Source organism: Antechinus flavipes, chromosome 1 (assembly GCF_016432865.1).
Source record: "Antechinus flavipes isolate AdamAnt ecotype Samford, QLD, Australia chromosome 1, AdamAnt_v2, whole genome shotgun sequence".
Lineage (NCBI taxonomy): Eukaryota > Metazoa > Chordata > Mammalia > Dasyuromorphia > Dasyuridae > Antechinus > Antechinus flavipes.
The window spans coordinates 58,603,165-58,627,775 of NC_067398.1; the positions used below are offsets into that span (position 1 = coordinate 58,603,165).

The 24,611-nt window shown below is 37.4% G+C and overlaps 1 protein-coding gene across 1 annotated transcript; it reads right to left on the reverse strand.

Annotated features, from left to right (window-relative positions):
- Positions 1 to 785: 785 nt before the first annotated feature.
- RPN1 (ribophorin I) lies at positions 786 to 24,611 on the reverse strand. Its single transcript, XM_051983388.1, has 10 exons — positions 24,326 to 24,611; positions 19,674 to 19,738; positions 13,771 to 14,077; positions 13,150 to 13,359; positions 7,512 to 7,704; positions 7,271 to 7,370; positions 6,946 to 7,084; positions 6,562 to 6,681; positions 3,181 to 3,426; positions 786 to 1,520 (listed from the first exon to the last, which is right to left on the reverse strand). The coding sequence occupies exons 1-10, from the start codon at positions 24,581 to 24,583 to the stop codon at positions 1,338 to 1,340; spliced, it is 1,821 nt and encodes a 606-aa protein (XP_051839348.1). The 5' UTR covers positions 24,584 to 24,611; the 3' UTR covers positions 786 to 1,337.

A 24,611-nucleotide genomic window follows, 5' to 3' on the forward strand; every position in this document is an offset into this window, starting at 1 on the left:
AAAATAAGGGAACTACAACTGGTTAAAGCCATGCATGGGTGAGTTAAGATATGGAAAAAGTAAATCAAAGTGGGAGAGGGAAAACAAGATTAAAAGAGAAAGAAAAAATGAGTAGAGATCAGAATTAAAGGACACAAATCAATGCTCTTTATAATAATACACATTAGTGGATCAATTACTACCAACAGGTTGTTTATCCTTAAATCACTCTAGGTTTAGTTGTAAGTTGGACAGTCCAGCAATCTTTTTAGGTTGCATACAACAAACCAGAGGCCGAAATGCTATTATCTCAATATGATTATGCTACTACTAGATGAGCAGATGAAATCAATTTGAGTCTAATCTAGCCTGGTTACTTCTCACCATGCTCTAAGGGAAGGTGGATCAATAATCATCCCCACAAGCCCTTACCTACCAGACAGCCAACCACTTAAGTGTCAATTTATAATAATGAGGAGATTCCCATTACTCAGTGCCTCTTTTCAGTTTCATTATTTTACACTAACAGTCTGGCTTCCCTCTGCCCTCTTCTCCCATTCACTGAGGTGGAGTCATAAGTAGCTGCCCAAAGGTTTACTCAGGATATGTATTAGGAATGAGAAAGGCAGAGGGGGCCAAGGAGAGAGGAGCTTTCTAAAGGCAATGAATAGCAATTATTTATACCTCCTATAAAGCTCGTTACTATGAAAAATCTCTTCCCTTTCTCTTATTCCATCCATATTATTCCACACTGGGGAGCTTAAGATGTTTTTTCAATTCAAAGTTTAGAACAAGAAACAAGACAATTTAGTAAACATTCACAGTCCCTGGTTTATTCAGTTTGGTCTCACACAAATTAAAAAAAAAAAAAAAACCCAAAACAAAACTCCCAAACATCTAAAGCTAGGAGGGCACAGATCAAAGTGTTTAAAAAAATTCCAAGTATAATCCTAGGCCTTAGCTTTACACATCCCCAAACACTCAGCAGAGGGCTTTGCACATAACAGGCATTTAATAAGCATCTGCTGAATGAAAGAAGTATAATACAAATTCAGATTCCTTTCTTCAAAATACAAAATGTGTGTGTATTTTATTTAAACAAATACAGGAAAGATTCTTGGAAGAGCAAGACTCCTAGTTCTCTTCAGTCTGACCTGACTGTTCCTAGAAACAATAACAAGATGTCAGGAACCAATGTTTAAAAACCCATACAACACTTGCAAAATTTGACAACCCTCATCCTTTCCAACACTCCTAACTTCTCACATTGCCCCAAAGGCATGGCTGCTCTGAGCTTAGAGGGTCTAGCCCAGCACTCTGCTCTTGCAGCAACGAGGTACCTAAGGCAGTGCTGGAGGTTACAGAGCATCAAGGATGTTGTCAATTTTGGTGACCAGCTCCTGGCGTCTGCTGGAGAGGGCCTTCTCATTCTCAATATAGGCATCTTTCTTGAGCTTTCCTGCCACCAGCCGTTCTGCCTCCAACGATGATTTCAGCACAAGATCTTTCACCTGACTGTCTAGTTTCTGAACATCACTAACCTGAAAAAGGCAAGAGGAAGAATACACATTAAAGAAATCAACACAAAAGCAGGACTCCTATTCAGTTAGCATGGCTTAGGATTCCTAATGTCTAATGCATCAAGGAAAAAAAACGATGCCTGGTTTCCTTTGATATATTATCATTTTCATCCTCACAAAGGCATTTAATTCCCACATTTGCACTAACACTTCCAAATTGCTTTCCTTAAAAACTTACATTTGCATACTACTTTGTAACCTACAAAGCTTTTGACAAATATTATTCTGCAAAGTGATTTATAAATATTATATCTCATAACTTTGTGAAGTAGTTGCTTTTAGTATTTTACAACCAAGGAAATAGGCAGATAGGAATTAAGTGACTTGACCAGGATCACACAGTAAGTTTCTGAATTGAGATTTGAACTCAGACCTTCCTAACTCCAGGCTTAGCACTTTTATCTACTTATGGTGTAATATAATTTGGGTGGAGCATTCTTGTAAGTTAAATATTTTCTCCATTTTATAGATGAGGAAAAGAACAGTATGAGGAACATGCATAGGTAAGACACAAGCTCTCCATTCCAATTCCCATAGTTCTCCAATTTTAATTGTAGGGACATCTTTAAACATGAGTGTCTATGACAGGCCAGCAAACTGAATTAACAATTTTTAAAAAGCCTAATCCTGAAGTTGTAGCTAGGAAGAAAACTCTTTTCAGGCAACATTCAGCGCAGTGTTTTCGAAGCTAAGAATTGAAGTTGAGTGTGAGGGATGGTCCTAGGAATAGGATAGTTGTGATGGCATTTATAGCAATGATATTTGCGTATTCTGCTAGGAAGAATATAGCAAATGGGCCGGTAGTGTATTCTACATTGAAACCTGATACTAATTTGGATTCTCCTTCGGTTAGGTGTTTTCAATACTTGGCTTCATGCTAAGCACACAGTAGGTATTTAAAACATCTGACTGACAAGCTTCTACTAAAGACATCTATTATTACATGATGACGTGGTAGCTGACAACAGTGTTTCTAATAATCTTTAGATACTTTTTCTAAAATACAAACACCAAAACTTCAATTTCCATGATCCTGATTAATATCACTTGAAAACTCATAAAATGCCATGGCTTGCATTTCTCCCAAATGTGCTGGTATCCCATTTGCTTTTAGATGATTCTTTAAAGAATGGAGTACAACCCAAAGAAAGAACACTGGGAAATGAATATAAATTGCTTGCATTTTTGTTTTTCTTCCCGGGTTATTTATACCTTTTGAATCCAATTCTCCCTGTGCAACAAGAAAACTGTTCGGTTCTGCACACATATATTATATCTAGAATATACTGTAACCTATTCAACATGTAAAGGACTGCCTGCCATCTGGGGGAGGGAGGGGAAAAAATCGGAACAGAAGTGAGTGCCAAGGGATAATGCTGTTAAAAAATTACCCTGGCATGGGTTCTGTCAATAAAAAGTTATTTAAATAAATAAATAAATAAATAAATCACAGGACCAGCAGAGCACCGAAGGGGAAAAAAAAAAAAGGAATGGAGTACAATTATTGATGCTGTCATGACTGTGCTGCATTTTAAATACCAAAAAACTTGGGAAATAGTCACCAGGAATATTCCTCAAGGCCACACCTATGGAACAGGAGAGAACTGCCCATATCTCTTACTTTGTCACAAAGATCTGAGCCCTCAGTCTTCAATCTGGACTGCAGAGATGCAATCTCATTAGTCAAGGACTTATGCTCCATTTCCAAGGTCTTCTTGCCACTGTTGAGGGTGGACACATCACGTGACTGCTTGTACTTGTTGACAGCTTCATCAAAGTGACGGTACAGGCCTAATCTCTTGTTGACCAGAGTCAAAACCTGTTCAGTGATACAAGCCACCTTCATCCTGGCTTCAGCAGCTGGATCCTACAGAGGGAAGACACACCTGCCATTTAAAAGGTTAAGAAGGTCAAGTTCATCTTGACCTTGGTTCCACAAATAAGCATTCAGAATTACAGCTATCTGAAAAATAAAAACTATTTCTATAAAGTCATAAATATTTGCCCCCAAGAACATTTCAACTTCCAGGAAATCCCCTTTCCACCAAGAATCCAATGACTGAGAAGAAATCTGAAAATTGTAACAGTGGAAAAGAGCTATCCTTCACTGAAGTGTGGTCTTACTGAGATTTTGGACTTTCACTTGTTTTGCAGCACATGACTAATCAATCACATACAAAACAGGGTGGCCATCTTCCAGCACTTTATCTGGCCACTCACACATGCCCTAACATCATCACTGCTCACTAGTCACTAATGCACTTATCCAAAAATAACATAAAGATGTTCATATGACTCTGTTTAACAAAAACTGCTGAGAAAACTGGAAAATAGTACGGCAAAAACTTGGTATTGATCAACACCTAACACCTTATACCAAAGATAAGATCAAAATAGGTTCATGACTGAGACATACAAGGTGATACTATAAGCAAATTAGGAAAAAAGGAATAATTTACCTCTCAAGATCTGTGGAAAAGAAAGGAATTATGTCCAAAGAAGAACTAAAGAACATTATGAACTGCAAAATGTGGGAAAACTGGGACACTCATACATTGTTGGTGGAATTGTGAACTGATCCAATCATTCTGCAAAGCAATTTGGAACTATGCCCAAAGGGCTATCAAAACTGTGCATACCCTTTGATCCAACAATGTTTCTACTAGATCTGTATCACAAAGAGATCATAAAAAAAGGAAAAGGACCCACACGTGCAAAAATGTTTGTAGCAGCCCTTTTTGTAATATAAAGAACTGGAAATTGAGTTAATGCCCATCAGTTGGAGAATGGCTGAATAGAGTACAGTACATCAATGTTATAGAACATTATTGTTCTGTAAGAAATGATCAGCAGGATAATTTCAGAGAGGTCTAGAAGACTTACATGAACTGAACAAAACCAAGAGAACATTGTATTGTACACAGAAACAACAAGATTATATGATCAAATATAGTAGATGTGGCTCTTTTCAGCAATGAGGTGATTCAGGCCAGGTCCAATGATGATATGATAAAGAGAGCCATCTACCCCAAAGAAAGGACTATAGGGACTGAATGTGAATCACATATTTCCCCCCCTTTTTTTTTTTGTTCCTTGCTTGCTTTTTTTCCCCTCTCTTCTCATGTTTTTTTTTTCCTTTTTGATATGATTTTTCTTGTGCAAAATGACAAATGTGAAAATATGTATAGAAGAATTAGACATGCTTAATATATATTAGATTATTTGCTGTCTAGGGGAAGGGAATAGGGGAAAGTAGAAAAATTGAAACACAAGGTTTTGCAAGGGTGAATGTTGAAAACTATCTTTGAGTGTGTTAAAAAAAAAAAAGTTCATATGATGTTCCATAGAATACTACAGAATTTCACAAGGAGAATAACTTAAAATATGCATGTGTAGTTAAGTCCTTTTACAGACCAAATCTCAACTGTGATTATAGGAAATAGCTATCTAATTGGTTAATAGATAAAAAGAGGATAAGGTTAAAAACAATCAAATCAAAATCCCTCTGGAACAATGATATAATATTGCTACTCATTAGACAAACTGAAGTGACCCGAGAAATTAAGATGAAATAAAAGTTATAAGAAAATAAATAAGACAATGAAAGAGGAAACAAAAGAAAATATACTAAGGATGTGGAATAATGGAAAATGAAACTAAATATGGCAGATTAAATCAAAATAGAATTGAGAAAGTTTTAGTATGTAATACTAATCAAGTACTTTAGAGACAAGAAAACTGATGCCAGTTTTTAAAATATTCCCCTCAAAAGAAGGGAGACTATTTTTCCAGGGTTCCAAAAATCCTGAATAAATTCTCTGCAAACATCTGATGTTTTCCCCTCATAACCAATTATAAAATCTCCTATTGGTTCATTTAGAATCAAGGTAACTTATATTTTAACACATATAACATATATTAGATTACCTGCCATCTAGGGGAGAGAGTGGGGGGAAGGAAGGGGAAATTTGGAACACAAAGCTATGCAAGAATCAATGTTGAAAAATTATCCATGCATGTTTTGAAAATAAAGCTTTAACAATAAACTGGGAAAACATTTTTACAGTCAAAGGTTTTGATAAAGTCCTCATTTCCAAAATTATATATAGAGAATTGACTCTAATTTATAAGAAATCAAGCCATTCTCCAATTGATAAATGGTCAAAAGATATGAACAGACAATTCTCAGATAAAGAAATTTAAACTATTTCTAGCCATATGAAAAGATGCTCCAAGTCATTATTAATCAGAGAAATGCAAATTAAGATCACTCTGAGATACCACTACACACCTGTCAGATTGGCTAGAATGACAGGGAAAGATAATGCGGAATGTTGGGCATAGTTCCAAATTTTCCCCTCCTTACTCCCATTCTTTCCTCTAGATGGCAGGTAATCCAATACATATTAAATATGTTAAAATATATGTTAAATCCAACATACGAATACATATTTATAGTTATCTTGTTCCACAAGAAAAATCGGATCAAAATGGGAAAAAAAATTGAGAAAGAAAACAAAATGAAAGCAAACAACAACAAAAAGAGTGAAAAAGCTATATTGTGATCCACACTCAGTTCCTACAATCCTCTCTCTGCGTGTAGATGGCTCTCCTCATCACAAGATGATTGGAACTGATCTGAATCATTTCATCACTGGAAAGAGCCACATCCATCAGAATTGATCAGGATATGCATCTCTCAAAGAATCTCCACAGACTGACTTCCAACAGGAGTCAAAACAATATCTGTTTTCCAAATGGTCTCTAGCTATTCACATTCTGAATTATGTAGATTCCAAGTTTGACCACAAGAGTGTGCTCTATAAGGCATACAATTAGATCAGGAAAAGAACAAAACCTCACTATATAAAGATTTAAATTATGATGGATCAATTGAGTTTTTTAAAAAATGGGATAGGATGTGTTTAAAAAAAAAAAATCTGTGTGGATTGGTGGAGCTTCTGGGTTTCATCTCTCACCTTCTAAGAAGAAAGTGACATACCTTTGTGATGGAAAAGTCAAGCCTCACATAGATGATCACTGTGAAGAACAAGATATAAAAGGCTGCAACGACCAACAGAGGCTCCTGCAACATGAGGATCTTGTTGAATGTGTAATGTACCTGAGAAGAGAAACAGAGAAGGGCTATTACTATGAGTAACAGATCTGAGGCCTTTCAGAAAGATTCCCAATCTTTAAAGGAAAAAAGAAAAAAATAAAGACATTCATGAGACACAAAGCCCCATCTCTAAGAGGCCGGCTCCTCACCACCAGCTACAACCACAGTCTCAATTCAATTCAATATAGCTCTACCAGAGCCCCTACTCTGCAAGGAAGAGTCAGTAAAAGAGTGGGAAGGGGACCAGGAGGAGAGCTCGCCACCCACCACAATGTCCTGGATGTGCTGCTCCACCAAGTTGTTCTTGTGGGCGACAATCACTGTGCGGCCAAATGTATCCAGGTAAGTGTAGTGTAACTCATCTGGGGCTCGGCTGATCTCATAAGGACTGTCTACTTGGATGTTCCTGGGAAGTAGAGAAGAGACTATTTTCAACCATCAGTAACATTCAGTCCAAGCTGCTTATATATAAGATGCTTAAGAGGTTTTCTCTAACTAACACAATGTTCAAGGGGACTTCATTTCAGGTTCTGGAAGGAATCAGAAAGGAAAACTAAAGCATATGAGAAAGATGATTAACAACCATACTCACTTAGCTCCTTCTGGAAGTATGATTTTCACAGTCAAAGAATCTGTCACTTGTTCATCAAACACGTGGTCCACAAACCTCATCTTCAAGGCATACTGATCACCTGGAAGAGCAAAGAATTACAGTCCTGAGTCTCTTAATTAGACACAAAGATTCAGCACAATATTACCGAGGAAACAAAGAAATGGAAATCTACCACAAGAGAATTAACTAAGGTGGATAGACCTGACAAATTACCACTGACCTAGATTATAAAGGTACTCATAGCTTGGAAGATTGTAGCCAATAATGTAATGGGTCTTCCATCCACCAAAGAGTGGAAAACGGGGACGGATTTCCATCTCCACAGAATCATCCAGGATAAGAAGGTGGCTGGTGGAGACATTTCCAATTTCATCCCTATAATAAACATCCTGAGCAGCAGCAGGGAGTATGGTCTGCAAGAGAAAAGAAAGTCTCTTAAAACCCTGGACCTAAACCTTGTTCTGTTCTTATTCACACAAATATTAATCAAGCATTTATTTGGGGGAGAGTAATTTTTTGGCTTAGAGGGAAACTAGACCTATTATACCTGAAACTGCAGACTAGTAAGGAAATAAGGTAGAAACCTATAACTAGAATGTAAAATATTACAAGGAAATATGAATAAGTAAGGGAGAGGAAGAAAAGCGCTACATAAGAAAAACTATTACCTATAAATATATACATAGAAAAGTCACTGAGGAGGCAGCATCTGAATTGGGCTTTAATCTTCACTGGTACAGAGAGGAGTATAAGCAAAAAGAAGACCATGAACAAAGGCAGGAAAGGGAAGGTATGTTCAAAAGACAGAGATTGATAATAAATTTGGCTAAAGTTTATAGAACTTATGTAAGGAACGATATCAGATAGGGCTAAGAAGGCAGACGGAATCAGATTACAGAGAGCCTTAAATGTCAGGCAAAGAAGTTTAAGCTTTACTTGGAAGATGATAGGAAGGCAGAAGCTAAAAATTGTAAGTGACAAATTATATACATATACATTCATATCTATACAAAAACAATATGGAAATAAATTAGTAAACTCTGACAAGTTACACTAATAAAAACATTTTGATTTACTGTCCACTTTAGAGGGAGACTCAAGACACTTGGATTTATAGTCAACCAGTGCTTTGGGTCTTAGAACCAAACTTGTATATGCCACCTCTGTCACAATACTTGTCTCATTACTCTGTCCCATGACTACATACCATTAAGATTCTCAGAGGAAATAACTATGAGGGGTAGAAGGATAATCATAGAACATTTGTTAATATTTGAGTGATATTTTATGAGTAAAATGTTCTCACTGAGGCATATTGATAATCAAATTATTTCCCCAAAAATTATTTTCAAAAACTAGGCAATAGACATGTTTAATTCAAATCAGATTGCCTGCTGTCTTGGGAAGGGGAGAGATAAGAAAAAGAGGGAGAAAAATTTAGGACACAATCTTACAAAAATGAATGTTGAAAACTATCTTTACATGTATTTGGAAAAATATTACTAAAAAAAATTTTAAATAAAATCTAAAGCTCAAAAAACCCTCAAAACTATGCAATAGAATTGTTTTTTAAAATAAAGCAAAAGACTTACATAAACAGTAGTTTTTCTACTATTTATAAAAAAAAGAAAAAAAGTTAAAAACCAGAATCATGTTTAAAAGGAATCTCATTATTTTTGTGACTTTACTATAGTAAAATAAGTTCTTTATGAAAAAGCATCTAAAAACATGACATGAATAACTTTGATTACATGAAATCAAAGGTTAAACAGGGAAAAAACCTTTGTATCAAATTTCTCTGAAATGGGTTAGTGTCTCAATTATATATTTAAAACAGCCTTCCCCTCTTTCTTCTCCCAAAATGGCCAAGGGATATTAATATTTCTCAAAAGAACCACAAAGTATTCACAACTACATTGAAAAAAAATGTTCCAAATCACTAATAAGAAAAATGCCTCACACCTCACACCCTGGAAAAATGACAAAAAATGACAATAGTCAATGTTGGAGGAGTTTAGGCACACTAACACATTATTGGTGGAGCTGGGAAAGGATACAATCTTTTTGGAAAGCAATTTGGAAATACTCTTTAAAAAAAAAAGTGAAAATGTCTATACCCTTTGGCTTTTGCCCCAAGAAAGCTACTGATAAGAAAAATGTTTCTATATACTCTAAAATATTTATAGCAGCACTTTTATTATAGCTAAGAATTGGAAGCAAATGCCCACCAACAGGAGAATTTCTAAATAAACTATGCAATGCATATGGAATAATACTGTGTAAGCAAGGATGAATTTGATAAACACAGCAAAACATGGAAAGATCTATATGAACTGATATAGACTGAAGTAAGCAACAGAGGCAAGAAATCAATATACACAATGACTGCAATAATGAAAGATCAATGACACACCAAAAAAAAAAAAAAAAGTGAATGTAACAAAAATGATAAAACAAAATTTAAGTGAAGAGATATGAAAAGACACCCATTTCTTTGGAGGTAGAAGATCCATACATGTTAAATTTTGCATATATTATTGTACTTTTTCAATATGTCTTATCAGTTGTGCTGATTTTTCTCTCTCCAAAAAATACTATTTCACATAGGCTGACTCTTGGAGGAGAGGGAGACAGATACTTGGGATAAGAAACAAAACATATCAATTAAATACTTACAAAAAAAAATAAATAGTTGAGGATCTTAAAAGTACTCAGAATCATATTATCACACATTCTTTGTGAAATCAAAGAGATGTCAAAAAACTCTCTCAAGTTAGATAACAGAGATCATCTAATCCCAGGCAATTTGGCCAACAAACAGTAATCTATCCAGACTCTCCTTGAAGATTTTAATACAACAGAACCACACACCTACTTGAAGTGGCCATTTCACTTTTGGACAGCTCTAACTGCTAGAAAATTTTTCTTGATAACTTTTTGCAACTTGTACCTATTTCTGGTTTCTGCTAATGTACTCTATGTAACAGCTTTTTCCTCTCTACTCACACTGTCTCTTCTATAGAAAAGGTAGCCCCAATCCCACACCTGGTCCTCATACAGCATCCTCACAAATTCTTACTTAACCCAAGGACCCCTGCTCCATATACTCTCTGCTTGACCAATGCTGCCTTTCCTAAAACATGGATAATCAGAAGAAATAGTCTTACCAGTGGTCTGACCAGGGTATCGCCTGCTCTCGTTCTGTATACTCAAAATAGGGCCTAGCACATTAAAAAATGTTTAATAAACTCTTGTCACTGACAACGCCTCTTATGTCATTTAATGTCCAATCAGGTCTTTTTCTTGGACACATCACACTGTTGATGGCATTTCAAGTCCACTAAGACCCCCAATATATTTTCAAATGAACTGCTATTTTTGAGTATCTAAGTATAATCTTTAAATAAAATGAAAGGCTGTAACAGAAAAAATGTTATCAACCACTTTTTATCACTGAAAAATCTATATTGAATCTACACAATATGTAATTGCAGATAGAGTCAAGATAAAATGAAGGTGATTGTACTGCTAGTTAAGTTTATTTCCCACAAAAAAAGGAATAGATTGAGAACTTAATGATGGAAATCGAAGTGCTGCAGCATACAGAATTTCTGATGATGGATATAGCAATGTTCTAGTGCAATCAAAGGACTCCACAGCATTTGAGAGCTATCAAGCACCTAAGCAATCACCTAGTCCAAGTGACCTGAGGTTCAAAGAAACCAAGAGATTTGCATAAAGAATAATGCCTGAAATAAACAAGCCAATGGTCAGTCTTTTTTTTTTTTTTTTTTGAGGCGGGGGTTACACTGAGATTTTCACTGGATTAAGGTCTTAATAGTTATCTTTTGACGACAGGGACTGGATTGTATTGTCTGGATACAATCTTTGTATCCAGATGCTTGGACAAATATTTACACATCCCATATCTTCAGCAAAGAAATGAAAAAGCACTGTAGTAAGCACTAGAGACATAAGATAATCCCAGCTCTCAAGGTATTCCCAGTCTGATAATAAACAACATACCCAGGATTGGGTAAATAGTTGCCAAAAGAATTCTGTGAAAGGGGAATCACAATCAAGAGTTTGAACATACCCAATTTCTTTAGGATCTGAGTGACACTTAATGACCAAAAGATCTGTCTACAAAGAAATTGTATTTAGAAAAAAATGCCACAGATTGGACTCTGAAAACCTCATACAAAAGCTCAGGCATTTGTCAATAAATCAATAAACATTTAAGTGCCTACTATGTTTTAAGCACTGTGCTAATATTAAAACTTCCCTTTAAACCTATCAATCTGCAAGTAGAATTACATTAAAGAGAGCGCAGCAAAACAACAGGAACATAAAGAAATTCCTCCTCTATAGTATATATATCTGTATATGCATGTTCACACATGTATACACACAAATACATATGTATATCTACAATGTATATATATATTGAGACATGCTTGCATATTTGCAAGTACACACAGATTGTATATACACATAAATAAATGTGATTGTGCATGTGGATATACAGATGACTGTGGTTGGTTGTTTTTAACTGGGTCTATGAGTTCATTGGTATGAGAATCTCTGGACAAAGAACTTTATCAGCTAATACAGATCAGCATCTTGTAGCCCTAAGAAGTGGCCTGGGATATTAAGAAATTGTGATTTTTCCAAGGTCTCACAGTATTTTATGTATCAGAGAAAGGACCTGAACTCAGGTCTCTGTGACTCTAAATACATCTCTTTAACCACTATACCATACTGCCTTTCCTATGTCATAATAAATATAACACAAATATAAATAAAATAAATAAAAATCTAAAAAAAAAAAAAAAAAAGAAATTCTTCCTCTTCTTCAGGAATTTTAAGCTCTATTCAGCCACAGAACCTGACTAACAAAGGTTTCTAAGTGATCTCACAAACTTAAACAATCCAATTCCATTTCTCAATCTAGGCAGACCCACCAAACTACTTATCTCTAAGAAAGGTACCTTTCTGAAAAGTTTCAGCTGTTCACTTGGCAGTATGACAGGCTAAATACTCAGAATTAGGGAAAATGTGGGAAAACTAAATGACTCCTGAGGGATGGCTTGGCTAACATTAAGTCAAAAACATACTAACCTCCCTTCCTTCATTGTAGAGCTGAGGGATTATGGGTGTGGAATACTACACATAACAGTCATAGAGTGTAAGTGTAATGGTTGCTTTTGTGATACTTCTCCCTCCCCCCTTTTAATGTTTTTTTTTAATTAGGCTAAGGGGATATAGAGAGAGAAATATACCAAAAAGGGACAGCAAGAATAATTTTTAGTGGAAAACAAGAATTAAAAACACAGACACTCCCCTATGAAGCAAACTAAAGGACATCAACATATTTTTCAATTATAACCTTTAGCAAAAGTAAGTTTTAGTCTGAAATTTCTGAATATATGTACCAAATAATGAATGACAAAAATAGTAAAATAAAACATGATCTAGAAGATTCAGTGCTGATATCAGGAATAAAATATGCTCAAGAACATTCATAATTTCACAGTGTACCATTTAACCAAGCTATTAAGTTCACCCAGTCAATCAGTCCCTATATTTCTGCCCCAAGCTTCCTTTCCAGCAGGATCTTTCATTCTGTTCATTCTTTATACTTCCTTTTCAGAGATCTGAATACTGCAATATCTCCTTCACATAAAGAAACCTTTCTATTAGTATTAAAGCCTCCTTTATCCTCTACCATCACCTTCATCTTGCCATTAATTCACTAACCAACTAAACCAACACAGTTAGGTATTTAGCTGAGACTCAGAAGAAAAGAAACTAAACAGCAAGAATATCTACCTCAAAGTTCAGAGGTAGCAACTCACCTTGAAAGACCTGATGGAGGAAATCCCACTGTCTGCCTGTCTCTGATAGTCATAACGGGAAAAGGGCCCTTTAAGGACAGCACCAGTATGTTTTAAGTCAACTGTTTCCTCTACAGCAATATTGCCCCAGTGAGAGACTTCAATGACCCGGGTCATGCTAGTGATGGTCAAGAAAGGGCTGTTGTTCTCATAATGCACTTTAAAAGGATCCTGTTAGAAAAAGAAAAACAAATACCTTTAATTTTAAGTAAAAGGGATAAGGAAGAATTGATATTTCAAAAGTTTGAATGCAATCAGCATTTTGTTATTCTTTGTAGCCTTCAGGGTGCTTAGCATCGAACCTTATACTTATTCTTATTACACTTATTACACTGTGCAGGCAAACACTATGTTCTATTATCAGGCAGCTGGTAAAACAGTGGATACAGCATTGGACCTGGAAGCACAAAGACTAAAGTTCAAATCCAGCCTGACACTTACTGGCTGGTGACCCTGGGCAAGTATTTAACTGCAGAGTTGTTATGAGAAGAAAATGAGATATTTGTAAAATGACAGCTGAGTAAGTGCTAGTGGTCAGCTGCTGAGTTATCTCTGAAGCAGACGTAGGCTTAGAAAGCTTACCTGACTGAAGGGAGGAATATCTTTGAAGGGGCCATAGTCCAGCACGTCCTCAGAACGGGTAGGATTGCCAAGTTTGGTATAACTCTCGACATTTCGAGAAGCCAGCTTCACACGCATGGTCTGTGTCTTGGTTGGGTAAGGTGAATAGAAATAATGGTTCCCCTCAAAAACCACAAACTGCTTTTCTGACTGGGTGATCTGGGTAGGATATGGTTGCAGAGCATGAGTAAATACTGTTTCAATGACCACTCGAATCTTGGCACCTCCAGCCAAGGAATATGGAAGCTTTGCCGTGAATAATTTCCCACTGCAGAAGAAATAGAGAAAGGAATAAAACATATAAAAGCTCCAGCAATTCAGCTGCAGGCCCACTCTAAAGCAAAGATCTTCCCAAGACCTAATTTTATCATTGTAGGCACTGATTCCATCTACACAGATTGCAACCTCCTTATAATTTAGAAGATGAGCTTACAGAATGTCCGTGGCCCAGTCAGAATCACACATGCTGTAGCAGTCATCACTATCTCTATAGGAGTGTTTAGAAAACAATATTCCAGAAGTGATAATGATGAAAGCAACTGGCATTTATAGAACTGCTATTTCCACGCCACGCACTGAGCTAGGTCCTTTATAAACACAAGTTTATTCAAGCCTAACAACAACCCTGGGAGGCAAGTGCTACTGCTGTACCTTTTACAGATGAGGAAATTAAGGCAAACACAAGTTAAGTGATTTGCTCCAGGTCACACCACTGGGAACTAAGACCAGATTCAAACTCAGGACTTCCTGACTTCTGGTCCAGTATTCCATGTACTATTCCATGTACTAGATGATGCAGACTTAAGAGTCAAGAATAATTTAACTAGCAAAACCAAGTGTAATTCTACAGGAGGGAAAAAAGGCCTTTAATTGTTGGAATCTTTACAAACTGCTAACTCATTAGAGTTGATAGATTATTGATCTGATCTTGTTTTGGGCCAGAACCTGAAACAAGGTACTAAGTAGAACTAATTGATACAATGCTTGTGTTCACACCTTTATTCATTGGAGTTCACAAGTATGGGAGATTCACAAAGTTAACTGTGTAACTTTGTGAATTCATACCTCCCTTGAAGCTCTTAGGGCCAGAAAGCACTATGGGAGAAAACCCATAATCCCTCTCTCTCATATCCCACAATTCCTCTCTCTCATATATAAGATACTAACAGAGGTTCTCAGAGAGAATTCAGCCAAATTACATGAAGAGAAGAGCGTCAAGTCAGAAGAAGCCACAAGTCGGAGCTGAACTGAAGATTGAGAAGGCTCTCTCAGAGGCACAACCAGATTCATCTTCATCTCACACCACTGTAGTTGGTGGCTGGGTTCCTGCACTTCCCCCACTGAGACCAAGCTGGTCTGAAAGACTCGCCAGAAATCTAGCCAAGCCCCAAGTAAAGGAGATAAAGAGATTCATTCCATCTTTGTGCTGGCTGGAGGCTGAAGAAAGCAGAGGCAGAGGCTGAAGGACAAAACCTTTGATTTTGGAGACATTTGGAGGGAGCTCTTGGAACCGAACAGAAAGTTAGGTCTCTAAGAATCTAGCTATCCGGGCCCAAGGAAAGAGACAAGACTTGGAAGGAAGAATAAACATTTGTATTTTTACCAGCTGGCTGCATTTGGGGTAATTATTGATCTGAACTGATACTAAGGCTGCCTCCAGAAAACCTCCCCGAGAAACCTGCTTTCTCCCAGAGAGAACCATCTATATTATCATATTATATTATTTTAAAGAAGAAAAAGAACACCATATTTAATGAAGCACAGAACTTTCAAGCCTTCCTGATGAAAAGATGAAAACGATGTAGAAACTTTAAAGTCAAATGAGGAAGTTGAGAGACATGCGAGTTAAGCCAAGAATGAACAATCAGATGGGACAAACAAATGCAAGGACATGATATATGTACTCCCTTGGAAATGTAAGTCATCAATGAAGCCTGAAAGTTGTTTTTCTATGAACTGACAGAGAGTAAAGTGAACGGAATCAGAAATATAACATGCACAACGATAACAAGACAGTAAAGACAAAATAGCACTGAAAAATTTGGCCTCTCCTCAGCCTGGTGACTCATGATTCCAGAGGACCAAGAGAAGGGTGAAGAATAAGATATATTATAATAACATTCATTTATTATATTATAATATGTCCAATATTATAATAAGACACATTTTTGAGACATGGCCAGGGAAAACTGTTTTGTCTGACTACACATGTTACAAAAAGGAGAGGTGCAGAGTGTGGAGCTGGAGGGGAAAAAGGCAGATTTTTGCTAATTGAAAAAATAATAAACTATATATATATATATATTTTTTAAGTTGTGGCATTAAAAAGTCCATACATAATATTGCAGACAATCTGACAGTAAATCCCTCCAAATTTAGTTTGTGTGATCTTTGGATATGACATATATCTGTGTATGAAAAAGTGAAAAATATAAATTACCCAAGGGAAAATTTCTCTGGTAAAAACTGCTGAGAAAACTAGAAAGCAGACTCACAGAAATTATGTTTAGACCATCTTATGCCATATTTTACAATACATTCAAAATAGATGTTTAATATTAAATATCACACTATTAAAAATTAAATGAAAAACAGATATGTCTCTTACAGTCACAAGTCAGGAGATGTATTCTTAATCAAGCAAGAGAGAGAGGCAATTATAAAAGACAACATGGATAACTCTGATTATTTGAAACTGAAAAGCTTCTACAATGATAACATTAATGCATCCAGGTTAAAGGAAATTATGTCAAAATTTCTCTGATAAGGATTATATTAAGAATTACAAATAATTAATAAATATATAATATATAAATAAAAATAAAGTATGTAATATAAATAAATAAAATATATAAACATATATGTTATTTTTCACTGGCCCACAGCAGTAGGGGAGATAATTTGCCACTATGCTCCTCCTGCCTCTCTTCAAAATCCCCTAAAGGGGAGAGGGAAAAAAAAAAAAAGAAAAACAGAACAGGGAAATAACCAGCCAAATAGGAGAGGGCATTCCAAAGGGCCTACATGATGCCATGCAATATTTCCTGCTAAGAAGTCCAAACAATGAAGCTGGAGATTTAATGACAGAAACTAGTTTGGGAGTTCTAAAAAGAAAATTTTGAAATCTAGCATCAGGAAACTTTCTACAGCAATACTTTTTGTGGCAAGGATAATGTTCATCTATTGAAAAATGTTTAAACAAATTGCAATACATGAATTTAATGGAATGACTGTTGTAAGACTGAAAAACATGATGATTAGAGAAGCAAGTTCTATATGAATTGACAGAGTAAATTAAGCAGAGCCAAGAAACAACATATACAAGGCTACAACAACGTAAAGAGAATCACAAAAAAATCAAAAGTGAATAAAGTACAAAATTAAAAAAAAAAAACAAAAAAAAAAACAAGTATGATTCCAAAAAGGAAATAGAAAAAGACACCCCACCAACACAGCCCCATGCAGAGGTGAGAGGCTCACAAGTGGAATATACCGAATATCATTTCAGACTTTATCAAAGGACTTAACAGGTTTACTAAATTTTTTTTTAAGTATTACTTGTTACATGGGATGGTTCTCCAGGATAAGGGGAAGGAATGCTAGAGAAAATTCTGCTAAAAAAAATAAGATGACAACAAAAACTTAACAAACAACAACAAAAAAGCATAGAAATTTCACCTATAATTTGTGGAGACATAGATGACTAATATAGAGACAAAGAAATAATAGATAGAACAGAGTTGTGAAAGAAATAAAACTTTTCTTACAACTCCTTGATCTTTACAGATGTCACCAAAGCATAATTATTATCTGGACTTGTTTTCTTTTCACTTAAAAAAAAAACCCTCATCTGTTTATAAGTATAATTAATTTCTGGCCAACCAACCAGTTAAGAATATAATAAGAATAAGAGAAAATAATAAAACTTAGTTAAAAATTACTGAGTGATGTGGGGCAGCTAAATGGCTTTGTGGATAAATCATAGTCTTTGGAGTCAGGAAAACCTGAGTTCAAATCTGGTCTCAATCCCTTAATACTTACTAGCTGTGTGGCCCTGGGCAAATCACTTAACCCCAACTGCCTCACCTAAAATAAAATAAAATAAAAATTCTAAAAAAGGCATATATAATGGGGTGGAGGGAGAATAAAATAATATATTTTTTAAAATTACAGGATAGTGTAACTTCAGATTTTAAAAAACAAAGGAAAATAATTCTCTTGGTAGATTTCAACTTATTGGTTTATACATATCAACAAATGATAGAGATTTTCTAACAAAGGCGGTATGCTGTAATGCAAGAACAAAGGATCTGGAATATGAAAGCCTACCAGGGCCTGTATATATTAACAATGTCACTATAGAAGTAACTTCACCAAACTGCACCTTGATTTCCTTAGTAGATGGTGATGATATCCATCCCATCTTCCTCACAAGGTAATGAAAAGATGAAAACCTTTTGTGACCTGTGACCTCATGGGTATGGGAGGCATCCTATAAAGAACTTCAGACAATTCAGTCTTAGAGAGCTCCAAAGTAACTTGTTGGTGTGGGGACAGGGCAGAGGCCAGATTAGTGCCCAATCAATTGATAAATATTTATTAAATGCCTACTGTGTGCCAGGCACAATGTTGTCTCAGGATACAGGGGAAAACAGCAGAATAACACTCACTACTCAGCCCCCAAGGAGGCAAACAACATATGAACAGTTAAGTACATAGATGATGCATAAAAATAAAAAGGTAACCGTGGAAGGCCAAAGTCACTGGAGGGAACTGGAAAGGTCTACTAAGGGCATGTATGTGAAGTGAAAAGAAAAACCCTGGCAGCAGAGCAGCCAAGCAAGATGAATGACAGTGGGGAGTCAGAAGACAAAGACTTAGAACCGGGGAGAGTGGGAGGTGTCCCCCAAAGTAACAGGAATGTCTGGAGGAGGAGAAGGTGAGGGGAAATCATGAGCTCTGTTTGGGACATACTGAGTATGAGATTCTTATAGGATATTCAATTAGAAAGTTTCTAACAGGCAGTTGGAAGTACAAGATTAGAATTAGATATACATAGAGATCTGAGAAATCTTCTGCAAAGAAATAACTGAGCCCAAGGGAGCCAGTATAGAGAAAAGAAAAAGAGCACCCAGGATAGAGCTTCAGAGGACACCCACAATTTGGGGCTCGACAAGGAGACTCAGGAGTGGTCAGACAAGTGGGAGAGAAGAAAGAGAAATCAGTGTCACCAAAACCTTGAGAAGAGAAACTGCCAGCAGAGTGACTGACCTGTCAAGGAGAGCAGCAAGACTGCCTCACCATGGTGAGGGGCCAACAGAAATTCAACAATGTACATTTTTAGTGGACCCAATTAGCACAAGCTCCCGACTTCCTCCAACTCAAGTTAACAATTTATGTGCAAGAATAAAGGGGGAATAAGGGATTGACAAAGATCTGGTCAAGGAAAACAGAAAAAATAGTATATGAGAGAGCCACCTGGCTGAATTCTCTCTATATTCCCCTACATCACATTTAGGGGCAACAGAGCCCACAAAATATTACGGTAAGCTATTTTTCTGGCCTATGACAAGTTAAGACCTTGGCAGGAGAGGTCTGTAACCCCATGGGTGGAGGTCTGTCTGGAGCTCCCCCAACACCCAGAATAAGGGGGAACATACAAAAGAGCTACATCAGTGGCAGGGAAGACCAAAATGTAAACTCTTAAGAAGACAACAATATGAAAATAGCAATAATCAAAAAAAAAAAAAAAACCAAATCACAAAACCCTTCACTAACTGGACCTAGGAAATATGGAGATGAATACAGAAATTTAAGAAGCTGATGATAAATAAAACTTAATAAATACTAATCAGAATGTTTACCTTTTGCCTTTAAGCTTTATTTCTCGTACTTCCAAATGATTTTCTTCCTCTTCTTCTCCCTTTAACTGTAGCAGAAAATACAGTTATTTCTTATGCTTTTTTTGATCACAAATTTTGAATCCATTTTCATTTAACTTATAAACATTTAACATTATAACTTATAAAGTTATTCAAGAATAACTACCACCAATCTGCAAGAGCTTTTCTTGAGGGGACAGTCACATCACCTTTACTAAGGTGGATTTAATGACCAATGATAAATTGTGACTTTATGAAAACTCTTTACATGCTTGAAAACTAAACCCTCCACAATATGAAACATTCTAAAGTAAAACAAAAAATGACTAGAACTTGTGACACACATAAACTTAACTCTATGAAATGTCTAGTTTTCTTAAATGATAGATGTATGCTTTATGCATTTACAGCAACAGTCTTCAATTTTTAAAATCCCTATTGGCATTAAAAATTCATTTACACAACTGCAAAAATTATGTATATTGTCCTTTTGACTTTGTTGTACCTATTCATATTACTTCATAAAGCCTTTCTCTGTTTTGAGTTCTTCCCAAGCTGTTCCCTGTGGTCAGTGTTAGATAACTTGGTTTTAGAGTTGGAAAGGACTGGACACATTACAGGATTCAAATCCTTCTTCTGACAGATAAATAAACAAACCCAGACACCTATTGGGTGATATTTGAACATGTCTCATGATTTTCCACATTTCTCCTTTACATATCCCAAATGATTCAGTCTTTCTACAATCGGTTGAACACTCAATTTGTTACTAAAATAGTAGTACAAGGTCTAGAAATGCTGTTCTCCTTTTATTTTTGTTCCTCCAAATTTTATTATCGTGTCTACCCCTAGAAAGTATCCCCTTGTTCATCTGACTGGTATAGCACTAAATCTATAACTTAATACAGGTGGTCTTGTGATTTCCTACTAGCACAGCCCAACCACAAGTACTGAATATCCCTGCAGTTACTTGCTGTTCTTTAAGAAGTACCATATATACTCGAGTATAAGCCGACCCGAATATAAGCCGAGGCCCCTAATTTTAACCCAAAAATCTGGGAAAACTTATATATCAGTAGGTTTAGGTAGTGCACCGGTACCTGCAGAGGAGGAGAGCAGGTGCCCGTATACGTATGTAGAGCAGTTGCCAGCATTAGTATACAGTCCAGTTACCGACTGTGATACTACAGGAACAGCCGCATCACCGTAGCAATGGCCATACTACACAGCAGGGAGGCATTCAAAGGGATATTTACACATGTTTTATCTAGTGACTCGAGTATAAGACGAGGAGATTTTCTGCCCAAAAATTGAGCAGAAAAACTCGGCTTATACTCGAGTATATACGGTATTCTGAACTGTATCTATAAAGAAATACTAAACATGCTCTGAGATATTTGATTCCCAGACAATTTATGCATTTTGTAATTCTTTGAGTGGGATTTTTCTATTATCCTCTTCTGCTTTGGTAATTGGTACATAGAAAAGATGTTGATTTTTGTGAGATTATTTCAAATCCTACTAGATTCAAAGGGAGAGGAAAAAAACTTATGACATACCTTTGATCTATGTGGTTGGCCAACTACATTACTAGTTGGGGTCATCAATGTTTTTCCCATTTGTGATCTTAATCCCACTTATGCCCCAGGAGTACAAGTGGTTGATTCTGGGAAGATGGCACATTTCTGCTTCTTCAACAGTAATAACAAAACTATGCCAACATATAATATGCCAAATAGCAACAATTGTCATATATTCTATGCTTTTAGAATCACAAAGCAACACAGAACTTGGGTCATCATTCTTTCACTCTTCACCTACTATAATCTGTTACCAAGATCTGTCCAATCTATCCACAGAATAGCTCTCCTGTGACACCATCACCAGCCAAGGGCAGCCTCTCTATACCTCCTACCTGGACTCTGGCAGTAGCCTGCAGGTTGTCCTCCTTGTCTCAATCCAAAGCCTCACTTTAGTCCATCCTTCACTCATCTACCAAAGTGATCTTCCTAGCACAAGTCAGTCAATAAACATTAGGAGCCTATAATGAACCAGGCACTGTGCTAAACTCTTTATACAAAGAAAGGAAAAAAGATGGTCCCTGTCCTCAAAGAGCAATTAAATGGAAAAAGACAATACACCAAAGGAAACTGAAGGGGGCAAGAAGAAGATGGATAAGTTCAGAGGAGTGAAGCAGGAAGAGATGCTGGCCTGGGCAGCCTGCAGGATACAAAGGACTGAGAAAGTGGGAGCTCTAGGGCTAAGTGATATTGCAAGGAATGATGGAGCAACCCAGAGGACTGCTTACCATGGTCTGACCATGCTACCCTCCCAATTCAATAAACTCCAAAGACAGCCTATTGCTATAGAATCAAAAATGAAATCCTATGTTTGGCTTTTAAAAAAAACATTCCTAACTGGTCCTTCCTAACTTTCCAGTCTTCTAGATGTACACCTTCCTCCTCTCCACACTCTTCAGCCCAACCAATCACTATGACCTTGCTGTTCCTGGGATAAGACACCAGATCCTTCATCTCTGGACTCCCTTCATGTTCCCTATGGCTGGCATTCTCACTATTCTTCATCTCTACTTTTGGGTTTCCTTTAATTCTCAGGGGAAAATCCCACTACCAACAAGAAATCTTTCTTGGTCTTCCTTACAGTTAGTGCCTCCAGGTACATCTTGCCTGTACCCCTATTAGAATGGGAACTCCTTGAAGGAAGAGATTCTTGTACTGGAAGAGCTTGTGCCGGTATCTCAGTAGACACTTAGATACTTATTGACTTGCCTTTAAAATTTCAAGGTTCCTGAGGCTCATTGAAATAATACAGCCTCTCAAGGTACCACATTAGGGAATAGAAGAACGTTATTTCCTGCAAACCACGGGTTCTTTTCCAAAACTGCAGCTGTCTGAGAATTAAAATGAGACCAAATCAGTATATACAAGTGAAGCATGTGGGGAAAGCAATAATGAATATAGAAAAATATACTAGGTAATAATGGACTAGAAGTCTAGAGAACAGAATTCTGATTCCAGTTCTACTACCATGGGCATAGTAAATCATCTTCCTGGACCTTCATTTCTTAATTAGAAAAAATTAAGAGATTCAAATGATCTTAAAAGTAGTGTCCATAGTGCAGAATGGTGCTAGCCTGTTTTAATTTTGCTATGATTTGCACAACAGTTAGAGAAGACTACAGATTCTGAATAAGACAAGGAGGAAGCCTGAAGACCTAATAGAGCAATGAAAACTAATCTCTACTACATAAATGTGGTTTACAACTATCCTTCAGCTATATACTCTTGGACAACTTGCTTCTGTAATACATGAAACGCCCTTTTTAATGAGCATTGGACTTGGTAAAAAAAAAAATTTATTTTCCACATAAAAAGAAATGAGTACCCATTTAAACAAAACTTTTGCTTATATTTCAGAAAATTGTACTTGGAAGAGAAATTTAGCTCGAAAATTTATTTAAAACATGTCTTACTGAAAAAAATGCATAAATCTGATACCAGTGCTGCCAGACACACTATAAAATGCAATTTTATAACAGGCAACTAAACACATAATCTGTAAATTAGAGACTAGATTATCCTGCAATTAAATAGAAGTCCAGGTCGTTCTCTTACTAAATGGTACTCTGATAACAATGGCTACTTAAAAATTTTTCAAAAAAGGTTATTTTTAAAAAAAAAAGCAGCTTCCATAATTTGGAAAGACCCATAGTACTGAAGTCAGGAAGATGTGATTTCAAATCTGATCTCGAATTTATCAAAATGGCCTTGGATAAGTCACTAAATCTAATTTCCTCATTGTAAAACATGAATAATAATAGTCCCCACTTCCCAGAGCAATTGTGGGAATAAAAGTTTATTTGTAAAGTGATCTGCAGACCAAACTTGTAAAATATTTTGCATAAGTTTTGCAAAATGCTATATAAACGACATGATCGATACATCTTCCCTTAGTATTCCGTTTAAAGTGTTCTTAAGTTTTAAGGATTACTAAATCAATTCTATTAGTTCCCTGCCAGAGGATAAACTTTTATTAGGCGCCACAGTGTGCCCGACACCACGGGAAGACAGGGAGCTCAGTCTCACAGGAGAGAACATGCAAATTGGAGGATGGTCTCGGGAAAACCCCCGAGCTTCAGGAGAATCACAGGGGCCGCAAGGTGGGCCTAGAAGCCAGGGGCAAGGACAAGGGGCCCAAACAGTCAGGTTCCACAAGGATAAGGAGCCCTGGGGAGAGGGAGGAGAAGGAAAGAATTGGGGAGCGTGGCCAAAACACGTCCCGCGCCTTCGGGTCAAGGCCGCGGCAGTCCCGGCCGCCCCAGGGTCAGCACAGCTGGACAACGCGGCCGCCGGGGCCTGGACCTGAGCCGAGCGCAGGCCTGCAGAACGGGGGCCGCGGGCGCGTGTCCCGACCGCGCACATCGGCCTTACGCTTACGTGTCAGTCAGCGGCAGGCTGGCCCGGCACACGCGGAAGTTTGCGGCGGCCGGCGCAGGGGGTGGGGGGGTAGGCAGAGATCCCGCTAGAGGGGAGTTGTCGGGGGGGTAGGAGGGCGCAGGATCGGCTCCGCGGGCTGCTCGCCCCCGGCAGGGAGTCCACGTCCCTGGCTCTCACCTGCACGCCGAGGTGGGCCAGCCGAGCCTCAAGCACGGGCTCCAAGGCCAGCACGAAGGAGGAGACGGGCGCGGCCGAGCCGCCCGGGTGCGCCAGCAGCACATCGGCCGTCACCTTGGCCAGGTGGCTGCTCAGATCCACCGTGCGCTTCACATCCTCATTCACCAGCTGCGTCTCCGAGGCGGCGGCAGCGGCTGCCCCGTGGGCCGCCCCCACGGCCCACAGCAGCACCAGCAGGCGGGCAGCGGGCGCCTCCATTACCACGGACCGAGCAGACCGTCCACGC